Source organism: Panthera tigris, chromosome A2 (genome assembly GCF_018350195.1).
Source record: "Panthera tigris isolate Pti1 chromosome A2, P.tigris_Pti1_mat1.1, whole genome shotgun sequence".
NCBI lineage: Eukaryota > Metazoa > Chordata > Mammalia > Carnivora > Felidae > Panthera > Panthera tigris.
In genome coordinates, this window is record NC_056661.1 from 38,788,334 (window position 1) to 38,801,312 (window position 12,979).

Sequence of the window (12,979 nt, forward strand, 5' to 3'; positions counted from 1 at the left end):
AACCCAATTCAACAAATTCCAAGCTAAGCTCCTTTGCATTGTGCCAGTTTGCTTCCCTTCTGATTGTTGCCATCCAAGGCTAAAGTCTGGGAATCCCAGGGTGCCTCAACCCAGGGAGAATCCCACGGTCTCCCATGAAAACCCCTAAACTCTTTACCAGGACACCTAACACTGGTCAAGAAACCACATCCCATCTTCTCTGCTCTTCTCCTTTCCAATCCCTGGTGGAAGCATTTGCAAACACAAATAGTTAAAGGTCACCAGTAAGAAGCAGAAGAGGGATTTTGCAGGATCCATCTGTGCTGGGATAATCCAGAATTGGCCGTGAATACACGGAAGGGCCTACACTACACCAGTAATTCTTTTTCACCTGCCATCCACACCAGTCAAATGTGTTATTCTTGTACATTCTTTGGAGGAGAGTGTTAGGCATGTGCATCTACAGAAGAACAAACTTCAAATATAAATTTGTTAATTCCCAGCTAAAACCTTGAGCAAGTAAGCAAGGAGATGCTGTATCCTAGTTGTACGCTGGTTTTGAGTCAAATCTGCTCATGTGGAACTGATGCAAAGGAGCGGATTAGAAAATGTGTATTTTTTCCACATAAGGTATGGAATGAAGGAAAGATCATCGATTTTAACAGCCAGGAGATTTGGGGAGCTGGCTGCAAGTCTGCCACCAACTGCTTGTGTGACCTTAAGCAGATTCTTTATACTTTCTGGGTCATTTCTTCATCTGTAAAATGAAAAGGTTGAACTAGGCCAGCGAGTTTTCAATCTTTTTCTTAAAGCTGTAGATCCTTTCCTTGACAAGCTCGTATAAGCAGTCTCAAAATCCGCGTACACTGGAATCCTCCATCAAGCCTAGCATCGGGAGAACTGCCTAGAGCCACACTACCTTAGATGCCCCCTGGCTCTCTGACACAGTACTTGTGTGACCTTGGGCAAGTTACCTCACCTCTCTGAACCTTAGTTTCCACATACAGAAAACGGGGACGACACTAACGAGAGTACCTCCGAGCGTCTTGGGGAGAAATAAATTAATGTACGTGCTTAGATGGCACGGGACTCGATACACTCTAGTTATTATCACTATTGGTTTATAGCTATGAGCAGAGCCACAGAGCACAGCGGAAGCATGCCAAACTCCATCCCGTCACTGACTTAGTGGGGGTAGCAAGTGCTCACACGGTCATTCTGCACCTATCGTTTAAAGAGCTTATAAATAACATTTCTGAACTCAACTTTATAAGCAGAGGAGCTTCTACAGAAAAAGATAACAGTGATGTTTATCACACGAGTGATAAAACCAGAGAGAAACACAAAGAATGGCTTCCTCTCACTCCAAGTCAGCATGAGGGTAATTTTAGTTGGGAAAACAGGGCGGAACTGGGGGGGAAACTAATGAGGGGGTCCCTGGGGCGGCTGGCAAAGTTCAATTTCTCAACCCGGGTGCTCTATGGAAGTCTTCTCCAAACAACAAGTGATTACACGTCTGTTTTGGGTGGTTTTCTGTATCTTTGTTTTATTTTACAATAAAAAGTTTCTAAAAAGTGATGTTTCATAAAACAAAATCAATGAGTATGTAAATTATGCCTACTGGCTTCCAAAATGTTAACAATTTGCCTTGCAACGCAAGTCAGTATGGATGTGTTATTGTGTTACTACACTTTTAAAAATACTTTTTAAAATATACTTTACAATAGGAGCTCTGTTTGCAGTATCTAAAAGTATTTTCTCTAGAACCAACCACGTGGAGAACCTTTTTTTGAAAGCCAACAGGCTTCTGTTAAAATTTTATTTATGATTCCATGACGTTTGTTTGTTTGTTTTTTAAAGATACATTCTGAAAATCAAAGTCTTGTTCTTTGTACCTTGCCTATCATCATGAAACACCAATTATTTTTGTCTTAAAAAGGGAACCCTGCTTTAATATTTACCCGTTATTTCCACCGTTGTCCAGTCAGGGTGGGTCACAAAATCCAAAACTTTCCTAAGACCCGAAACCTTTCTTTAGGTCCCGTACTTTCTAGAATTCTGTATGTGCAAACAACAAATGATTTAAGCTCCCCGAGTGAAAGAGGAAATTGGGGAGTAAGAGCTTGTCCACATCTTTGAGGCTGGGAGGAGCACACACATTTAACCATAACATCTGTGCAAATGGCACCAGAGTTCAACATGCTTATGATTAGAACGGCTTATGATTTATGCTTGCTAGTTAAATATGCTTATGATTTAAAATTATTTTCTTTGGCAAGAAAGAAGCTAGTCAGCACCACAGCTTAGCCAGATGATGGGAAATAGATACATATTTCAGTGATACACCTTTTAACTTGCTGAGCCCCGTAAATGCTACTGTTTTCTTTTCTTCCTAGAACAAAAGACCTATCTTCCTGTAGGATTCCAGAGATTTTTAAATATCCATTCATTAGGGGAAGCAGTTAAAAGTTCTGGAACAGTGGGTACCACAACCAAAAGAATCACTGAGGTTGGCCTCTAAAAACCTGTACCTTAAATTGGAAGGCAGAGCCTATAACCAAGAACAAGTTGCCCTAAAAGTGCATTATAACCACTAAATGATAAAGTACAGATAGAATACATGGCAGCAGTAATTAGACTCAAATATGAGAAGGAGATCTTAGGAAATCTTCACTCCTTCAGATTTCACTAAAATCTGCTGTGTTCAAGTTAACCGGGCACCACATAACATAATCTCGAATTGCTGGCTTCTGCAGTAAGAGAAAGGAAAATCTGCAGATAAACGGGAGAAATAAGAGTTTGCTGGTTACTTTTTGTTTTTAAAGGGGTGTTTCAGACAGCCAGAAAGGAAGAGCAAGTTCACTTTACTTGGCTACACAGGGAACGGTTGAATCTTATGGGCGAATTGGAGGACAAGAGACAAACAAGAGGAGACGACTTATTCCAACGTGAGAGCAGTCTTAGCAAAAAAGTAAAGGAAAAGAATGAAAATAAGTGAGATGTGGATTCGAAGAGCCGAAGATGAACCCTATCACCAAATGTGTTCGATAGGGGAGTGTAGAAAAAACAGCCGCTTCCTGACAGAGTACCAAAGACCACCTACTATGTGTCATATACCATGCTAGGCGCTTCACACACATTGTGCTAGCTGGACGGGAAGTTCCAATACGTCCTGGAATAAACAGCGTTATGACCATCACCAGACACATACTCGGAACCCAGTGAAGACGAAGCAATGCGAATAATAAAATGGCAAGAAATTTTAAACCGGGGGGAGGAGAAGGACATTGCTATACTATAGAATCCAAATACGGAGTGACAATTCCTGGCAACAGATGAGAAAAAAAAAAAAAAATCTCAGTCGAAAGTTCTACAGACGAATGGCCACTCAAACCCCACAAAGTTACAACTTGAAAAAAGGAGCACAAATTCATAGCAGCATAGTCCCAAATTAGAAAACAGCAAGAGCTTTTACACGAAAAGCCTAGGCATTCGCCCTAACACATAAATCACTACATTTCCAAGGAAGAAAAAGTACAGTCTAGTCTTACCTTATTGCTGCAAAAGGCTGGAATAAAAATTACTGACTCCTAGAAGCAACTTTCACGTGTATCTGAACATCAAACACAACACACAATATAAAATCAAAAATAACTAGAACAGAAAAGTTTTCAGCCTGACCTTAAAAATACTGAGCAAATCACTAGATGAAGCCAGATCAAAAGGAAGGGCATTACACCAGCTTGTAGCCATATGTGGAAAGGCCCCAACTGCATGGGGCGCAAATGGTATACAATGGGGAAGAGGGGGGCACCGGCAGATCCAAAACATAAGGCAAGTAAACCTGCTTCAGCTTACACACAGGTAAGATGAATAATTGTGAATGCAACTGATAAGATTTTAAATTGGGGGATACCTTGTGTTACATGTCCCAAGTTAAACTGTGCTCACCGGTCTAAGCTCCGAAATCCTTGGTGTCCCGATTTAAGTGAAACTAAAATCTCGAGAGCATACGTGCAAAGGGATGGGAACTTGGTAGCAGATGCTAACTGAGTAGTCAAAACGTAAAAAAACAAAACAAAACAAAACAAAACAAAAAAACCCCAACCATACAGCAGTTGTGAGCCATGTTACCTGATTCCGGTCTGAGAAATTTGGGGGGAACTTAATGCAGGCTCACAAAATGAATAGCTCTATTTGAAAACAGAAACCCTCCATGTTTTATTAAAATGTCTAAGTCCCCATTCACCATACAAGGTAGCAATGCTAACATTTAAACTTTCATATGTGAAAAGACGGAAGGTACCATTGATTTTCTACAGGAAACTAAGAAACACTATTTACTTCATGCTTGCTTCTCTAATACAAAGTTGACAGTTTTAGAAAGCTCAAACACTTGTTCCAAGATGAAAGCTTAAGAAAAATTCTCTCACGGCAACATCAGAAGTTGAAATTTTCACAAAGGACTCGTGCACTTCATTAAATGAGCCGATGGCTTTTTTTAAGGGAGCAACTCAAACAAACATTTAACACTGATGTCTCCAACCTCATGATTTCTGAAGGACACAAAAAGCATAGAATATCCAAAAGGCTCTTTTATTGGATATTCTGGTTGGTACGTTCAACACACACATATACAATGGGAGTCTCAATTTTAGCAACGATGAACAAAAAAATATTGACTTCACAATGACTTTTGCTTGTCATTCACATGGTTTAGGGAATACTTACTTGATTTTTTGGACATGTCTTTGTATGAAAGAACCCCTCCACTTCAGTAACAGCTACTAAGCTACGTCTAAGACTGACAATTTTAGTGGAAATTCATTCCCAGGCTACTCTGATAGTCATTTGAACAGTTTTGCGTTATTTTACATGCAATTTTATAGCTCTATAACGTTCATTTAATCTTGTTCAATGATGCTGAACCCCAGATGCCATAAGATATTATAGAAAAGTAGTTACTGCACATATGGAGTAACTACTTTTTCTGAACATTAATTTCTTTTCTCTTAACACGCTGAAGTGGTATTTAGAAAAGAGAAAAGCCACCACTCTGTATTAAAGGTTTTATATCATGGACTTCCCGAGATGGGCTACTTATTACTGCTGTGGTCCTAGCCATAAAGTTTTTATTTACGAGCAACATCTTCTCAAGTCTTCCTGATAATGGCTTTCTCCAACCTTCCTAGGGTTGTTGGTATTATGCATTCCAGTCAGGTCACCTGAGAGCGTGGGGGAGCGGGAGGCTTTCCTCATTTGTCACTGGGGGGTTGGATATGAACAGGGGTTCTCAGAGTGAGGTCTGGGGGCCACCCACATTAGAATTACTGGGGCTTTTGCTGAAAAGGCAGATATCTAGGCCTCTCAGACCTACTGAATCAGAACCTCTAGGGTTGGGGCCGAGAAATGTGTGTATTGAGTAAGCGCCCTGAGGTTCTTCTGCACACCAAGGGGCGAGAAGGGCTGGTAGATGATCTCGAAGGTCCCTTCCACTCTAAAATTCAAAAACTGTGAATTTTCTTTCAAAAATGGAGTCATGTCAGCAAGATGAGAGTATCTCTACAACACAAGATGGTGACTTTTGGCTTGAATGAGCTAACCTAAGTAAGAAGCGCTCACAGATTTGGATGCATATGTAAAAATAGAAAGCAGAAACAGAACAGCATAATCGGTTGTGTAAAGAACCAATGTGAGCTCTCTTCTTTGTGAGAGTACAAGTGTGAGAACACACTCTCGACGCTACGCAGGAACATAGGGTCAAAGGGCTCTTCACCGCACCTCTGTTCCCGTCTTTTTCCTCTCCACCTTCTGACCCCTCTCAGCTGTAAAGGCCATGATCCAGGTTCTTACAATCCCGAGGCACCAAACTCTAAAGTAATTTTTAATTGGTCTGCACGTATTCTTTTCAAAAATAAACTACCTACAGGCAGTCCTCTACTTTCATTTGTAATGAGTGAAATCTTACAGAAACGTACATTACAGGAAAGGTGAACAGCAGACATACATTTTTAAAGGGGAGTTCCATATTTAGAAAGCCCTAAAAAAATAAAAACAAAAATCAAACCCTGATTTTACTTCTCCCTTGCGGCACAATATTTGATGAAATATTTCTGGTATTTCCTATATGTTTATTTCGTTCTTTCTCTTCGTGACTACTTAGAGGCTCATGGAGAGCCTGAGATTTGGGCTTTTTTAAGCAGGTCCAGAGAGTTGGATCTTGTACACATTTTTATGAGGTAGAGGAGAGCTAAAGTTCTATCGGTAATATCTAATCAAATTTTTATAAACCCAGACGAACAAAATGCACTCAAATCTTAAAATAATTACACAAACCTAGCTGGATAAATTACACGGCTGAGCCAGAACTGTTGGCTGGAAGGCAGCGCCACCATGTGATCGCTCCAAATGTTGTCACTTTTGTTTAAGTACAAAAGATGGGACCCTCTATGAGCTGGGCTTCTCATGGCAAGTACCCACCTCCTGTCACTATAAGGCTATTTGCAAACACCAGCCTGCAGCATGACTTTAGTCACTGAGAGCCAGAGAGAGAAAATGAGAACTGTTTATAACGCGGACATCTGACCGTGTCCAGGCATCTCAGTGGCCAGATGAGATGAGGTATGGCGTGCTTGATCGGGGTGAGCCGTTTTGGAGTTAGGTTGACAGGACTTTTGAGTTTTTTCAGGTCAAGGAAGCTTGGACTGCGTATGTAGCCTACAGACTTTAATGCCCAGCTCTGTCGTTTGTGACCCCATGTCCTTTCACAAGGGACAGGTTTGGTTAAGTCTCTGCTAGTAGCCTGTACATTGTGTCCACTACTCAGTGATACCCAAAGTTTCGTTCAGCTATAAAGTCTTGGAACTGTGTAGATGGTGCAGACATGAGCTAAAGTCGAGAAGAAAGTCGAGAAGGAGTCAAGTTAGACTATTTAAAGTTCACTAGAGGTGTGTTTGCTTTTGTGTCTTTCGCTCTGTCAATTTTACCACGAATTTAATAGCCATATTATATTAAATGTACGTGTTTGCGGTAAACTATCCCCTCATTTCAGAAATGTGGAGACGTCCAGCAGGGAATCTTTAAATGGGGTGAATCAACACTTCAGGAAGTGCTTACAGGAGAAAAGTGGAGATATAGACAAGGTCCTTTAAGCTGATATTATCCGGCCTTATTAAACGGGTATAACTTCCCCAATGTAAGCAAGCACCTGCAGCCTAACAAACCTAGTATGGGATAATGGGAGAAGAAAACGGCATACTGGTTTCGATCAGAGACCCTGGCTCTGCATCCAGACCTAAGGAATGACAAAAGCGAGAAAGTCAGGGCTGTGACTTCCATCTGGCTCTCTGCAGAGAGCAGGCTGCACCTGCAAGGACCAGACGGAAACATCAGGATCCAACTGCAAGTTCCCACTTCCCCCAGCATGGGTACGCTGCCCTAAACAGAAGTCACATGCCCCACAAGATATTTCCTTGTATCTCAAAAGAGTATTAGCTTCTTTAATCCAAGAAGGTAATGAGAGGTTTTTAGGCTGATTAAATCAGCTTAGTTCATACAAAGTCTAATAGGAACTACATATTCAATTAAAACAATTTCTAAAGCAAAATCTGACAAAATCCACTCTTAAAGTAATTTAGATAATAGGTTCTTAACATTTGGCAAATTAAATCCTTCTCACAGTTGGTATTTTCCACAGGGTCAGAAACAGGTGCAGAAGTTCTCTGGGACAAAAATGTACTTTGTGTGTTAAGCCATGTGTCATGATCATAAACAACAGAAACTAGAAAACATTAATATGAGCCTAACATTCCTACTTATTTTATTTTTTTCTTCAAAGGCTACATACATGCAGAAGTTGAACATGTCACCACAACGCTTTAAATAAAGTTCAAAAAATAAAAATGTTTCAAAATCCATTTACTTATGGAAATATATATGACAATTATAATGAAGATAGGTCAATCATCCTTTTTTCTAATCTATCAGAAAAATACTTATATTATAAAAAAGAATTTAAATTCGTGTTCAGAATAATTTTTTTTTAATCCTTGAATGAATAATTTAAAACCAAGTTGGATGTCAGTACAATGCTTAGAGAAGTGAGTTCCAGGCTTTAGAAAAATGGATCTGATATCCTTATGACTCATTCTGAAACCACTGAAGAAAGTCAGTTTAGAAACAAAGGGGTTTTTTAAAAACTATGGTCACTGTGATTATGGTTGATGTGGTTAGTAATGCAAGAAAAGGGCACAACTTTTGTAAACAGATATCGCGGAAAGTTTCGTTTACATTTTTGAATGGAGAATTTTATTTACAAACACAGGTTGGAGGCTTGAAGCAGCCCCACCTCTCTCTGCTGGTCAATACTGCAAGAGGGATTAAAAATCCTGGGTACGAGTTCTGAGCCCTGGGCCCCTGTGTGAAATGTGTAAGCACGTGTCAGCTCCCCTGACTCCAGAAAAAGCCAGCAAGAGGAAGTGTCTTCCAACGCCCCTGCCTTTTTCAGGTAAGAGCAGTAGGAGGCTTGGTGGAGTCAAGAGAGGGAAATGGGTGCATTTGGAAAGAGGCTCAGTGCTCCAGAGCATGGCCATTTCCTTCTACTAAAACCATTATTTCTTTGGTAACATAGTACAATATATATCAACAATTCCAAAAATTAGTATCAACAGAATGCACTCAGAGTTCCACTTTGTCAACGTTCACATTCATCCTGGAAATGAGATCGACCCAGCTGCTCCTAAATGAAAAAGGCAGGGGCGAGCTGCCCAGGCTGGAGGACTATTAATTATTGGAAACGACATACAATGTGAGCAGGAAAAAGGGATAATTTAACAAAGTGTGTTCAGATACATCTGGAAAGCCCTAAGTGGGTGGGTACACATACCCAAAATTCAGAAGCAGCTTTACCTCAAACAATTAAAACATCACCTCCTCTTTAAATCAGAAATACAAGGTTTCCTACCAGGAGAAATTCCTTGCTACCACTCTGTGCCTATCCTTCGAAAAGGCCGAATTGAAATTGTGCTTAGAAATACTTCCACAGAGGGTCTGAAGACCTAGAGTTTGATTTATATCCTGATACTCAACTGTGATTATAAGTTTTCATGTTAGGCAACCCAACTATTATGTTCCTTTTATTGCTAAAAAAAAAAAAAAAAAAAAGTTTAAAAAGTAAAGAAAAATAAAAGATGTGTGTGCTGTCAGTGCAAAATCAGATTAAGTATGGTTTTTCTTTTTCCTGGGACAGAAAAAAAAACCAATGCCCAGTGCACAGTGTGTAGGAATGTGTCACAACAAATAATCAAGACAGGTTTCACCAAGCTAGTATTCCTCCAAGTACAGTGTGGTTTTCAAAAGCAGTATTGTCACGATTATGCATATTCTCATTAACTAGGTACAGCAGAGCTACTTAAAGGGAAACCGATTTCTTGTGCCTCAATAAAAGGGGAGTGTAGAAAACAATAATTAGACTGAATAAGGAAATTTAAAAGGACCCCCCAAAAAAAAAAAAAAAGCCCAGAGTGAAAAGAACAGAGAATTTAAAAAGCCAAAAAAGAAAAATAAAAAAAGCAAATAATGTGACGGTAGAAACCCACACAGTCTCCCCCAACCCCACCTGCCACTTTGAGCCCTAAGTGCCCAGTCTGCAAGGGCAGAAACCCACTCTAAATGGACCAGCATCGGGCTTCGGCAAGTCTTCTCTTCACTCTCCCTCCTGTTAAGACCGTTTCCAAAACCAATCAGCAAAGGACAAAGAATTCTTTAGAGTGCAATTAGTGTTTTCCACGTCCACCTTCAAAAGCATGATGCTCTTCATGGGCTAAAGGACAGAAAAAAACAAAAAAGAAAAAAAGGAAAGAAAACTTTAAGCAAAGGATGGGGCAACCCTTCTCTAAGGCATCTCATTCAGTTTCCCCAAATGTTGGCAAGAATGCAAATACCTTTTTGTGCCAGTAACTGTTAGCTAAGGCGTGCATTTCCTGAGAAACGTAATAATGAAAATTAAAACAAGGAATAAACAAGCAATGGGCATGCTGCCTGTTTCTTCTTGCTGTGCCGAGAGGATGAGTAATCCCCACGAGCTGATGAAGAGAAATATGCAAGGCTTCCCATGCTACAGGGGAAAATGTGCCCCACAGAATGCACGGGGTGGGAGACCCCATGTTACCCACGCCAGGGCCATTCATGGACCTATCTTTAGAAATAAAATAAAACAAAAATAAAGCAAAACAAAAGAACAACACAAGCCGGTAGCAATCGTATTACATCTCCCCACCTCTGAGCACCCCTGTGGGAAATGAAGTTTCAAAAAACTGATGGGTCTTTTATTTTTTCCAATCATATTTTCTTTTTTAATTAAAAAAAAAATCTCCCCCCCCAGTCCTATTGCCTGGCTTATGAAATTACTAATTACAGTTAGGAACTCTAGAATAAAAAATGGTGCTATCAAAAGTATTTTTCAAAGACTTAACAATTTTGTAAAGTGGAAGTCGGAAATGAGACATTCATGAAATGCATAACATCTTGTCCAAGACAAAAAAAGCCAAGGGTGGAAATCCACTTCCTGAATCTGGCTAACCATCATCATAAAGCAAGGGTAGGTCCTCTTCTCTCAAGGGGACAAGCCACCGGGGCTTGGGTCTAATAAAGCCAAAGGCAAATCAGAATTCTCTGTGCTTTGTCTTCCGGTCCCCACCCCTCCCCCCACCTCCCATGGGCAGTGAATGGATGGGCTGGCCAGCTTCACCTGTTAAGCCCCTCCCAATTCTCTGTTTTTAGTATAGACTAAATTCTTCAGACCAGTGTCTAAAGGGGTGAAGGGGTAGGCAAAGGGATCGTTTTCCCTTCAGGATCATCCTGGAGGTTCATCCCAACCTGTTCTTTGGATAAAACCCTGTGGGGGAAGCACACTTAGAGCTCTCGGGATACTGTGAGTTGGCCAAATTCCTAAGGACAGCCTACAGAAATGATCTAACTGAACACTTCTCACATGTAAATCTTTACAAATATTTCACTTTTTATGATTTTGTTTTCTTTTTAAAACAGTTTTTCAGGCCGGTACTGAAGCAAACGGGGTCTGATCTGCACTAAAATACACAGTGATGCTGGGTCAAGTGGCGAAGCCAACAGACCTCTCAGGGTTGCTGGGCTCCAAGGGATAAATCAAGAGATACGGACTGTCCAGAGTTTTTTATTGCTCTGAGTGTGAGGGACCATTCTGGGGTGGGCATAGCTGAGATACCAGGATAATGCAATTGTGATGGGCCATGGAGATAGCAGAATGGAACATTCAGAACTGGGCGAGTTCTGCGAGACACAAGTTCTTTCAGCCTTAGGTTAGCCTTGGTGGCAAGAGAATAGAGAATTCTGGAAATCAGGAGTCAGAGGACTTGTTCTGGAAGGGGGCAGAGAATAAACATTTTATGCTCTGTGGGCCATCCGGTGTCTGTCCCAACAATTAGCCGTGCCACTGCCAGCACTGGAAGAGCCACAGACCACGTGGGCACAAAGAGGCCCTGCTAGGTGCCAGTACACTTCGTCTATATACGGACACTGCAATTTGAATTTCATACAGTTTTCTTGTGTTACAGAATGTCGTTCTTCTTTTAATTTTTTCCAACCATGTAAAAATGTGAAAACCATTCTTAGCTGCAGCCCTAACAAAAAAGAAGGCAAGGAGGGGGCAGATTTGGCATAAGGTTCATGGTTTGCCAACCTCTGCTCTAAATAATTCTCACATCAAAAAGATGTCATTCAGCTGCCCTGAAGAAGGTGACAGAATTGGTGTGGGGGAGGGTAGAACTGGGGGGGCGGGGATTGGGCAGGGGAAGGGTCTCTGTACACTGTGAGTTTCTCAGTCAAATAATTACTCTGTATCCAAATCATGTATGACTTAACAACGGCCCAGTTCTCATCTCCCCTGCCGGAGGTCTTGACCGAATATGCTTGGGCTCTTTCCACATGGAAAACCTGCCATGTCACCTGGCTTTCGTACACTTGTGAATACTTACACCAGGATCCTATTAACAAGACAGAATAAAAGCAGAGAGTTGGCCATTTCTAACTTAGCTCACCCTACGACTGTTCTCCATCATGCTGTGAATAAGATTTCTGCACAAACCTCATTTTTCCAAATCAATTCTGCAGCACGTGGTATATAATAACCCTACTGAGTAAAGGACTGCCTGCTTTATATAAAATAAAGAGAATTGCTTGTTTTTTCCAATTCAAATTTTTATTTGAATAATCTTTGAGTCTTTAAATGTTAATTTATGCCATTAAAATATGGATTTCTACAGAGACCCTAGCCAGTTCTGCATTACTCACAAACTTCACAATGGCATCTATCTTTAGGGCATCTATTCAACTTGATTCAACTGGCCATGTTGCAACTTTCCCCCCAGATTTGGCTTCCCCTCCCCCCCGCCCCTCAAGCCATCATAACAACTAAGCCGTGACTCATCCTCGTTCAGTCTTACCTGATTATTACCACTGCCCTAAAAACTAGCCTGAACACCCTGTGGCTTAATTTTCTAATGATATACTCCTATCATCTTGGACCTGCTGCTAACCATGTTACTTGGAAATTTAATGAGAGAATTTTGAAGTAGAAGGAACCTTGGAGATCATTTAAGACGAACCTCCTCGATATTTTGGTGAGAAAGCGAAAAGACGGGAAGATGTGACTTGCTCAAGGTCACACCGTTGAAGGGGGGACAGAAATTCAGAGTGCCTGACTTAATGATTCCAAACTGCTTCTCTCCTATTCTGAGTCAAATGTGGAGTTGGTTCAAAGGTGGTAAAGAATGCTGTAGCCCCATTTATAAATGGCCATGAAACACACTTCTTCCAGACAGGCTTGTGAAGGAGAAAAACCAGAAAAGACCCCTGGTGACCTTTCAATTAATATCTGGATTGAAAATACAATTAATGTGCCCTAAGGATGGAAAATTGCATCTGCAAATGTGCAATTTCCACACTGCACAGCCAAGAATCAACT

The 12,979-nt window shown here is 40.8% G+C and overlaps 1 protein-coding gene across 1 annotated transcript in view; it reads right to left on the bottom strand.

Moving 5' to 3' along the window:
- Nucleotides 1-9,165: 9,165 nt before the first annotated feature.
- The window catches only part of EIF4E3 (eukaryotic translation initiation factor 4E family member 3), a 37,808-nt gene continuing 33,994 nt past the window's right edge, over nucleotides 9,166-12,979 (bottom strand). Inside the window, exon 7 of the mRNA XM_042979419.1 lies at nucleotides 9,166-9,799. Coding sequence (XP_042835353.1) covers nucleotides 9,753-9,799 — 47 coding nt within the window. The 3' untranslated portion in view covers nucleotides 9,166-9,752. The remainder of the gene's footprint in view (nucleotides 9,800-12,979) is intronic.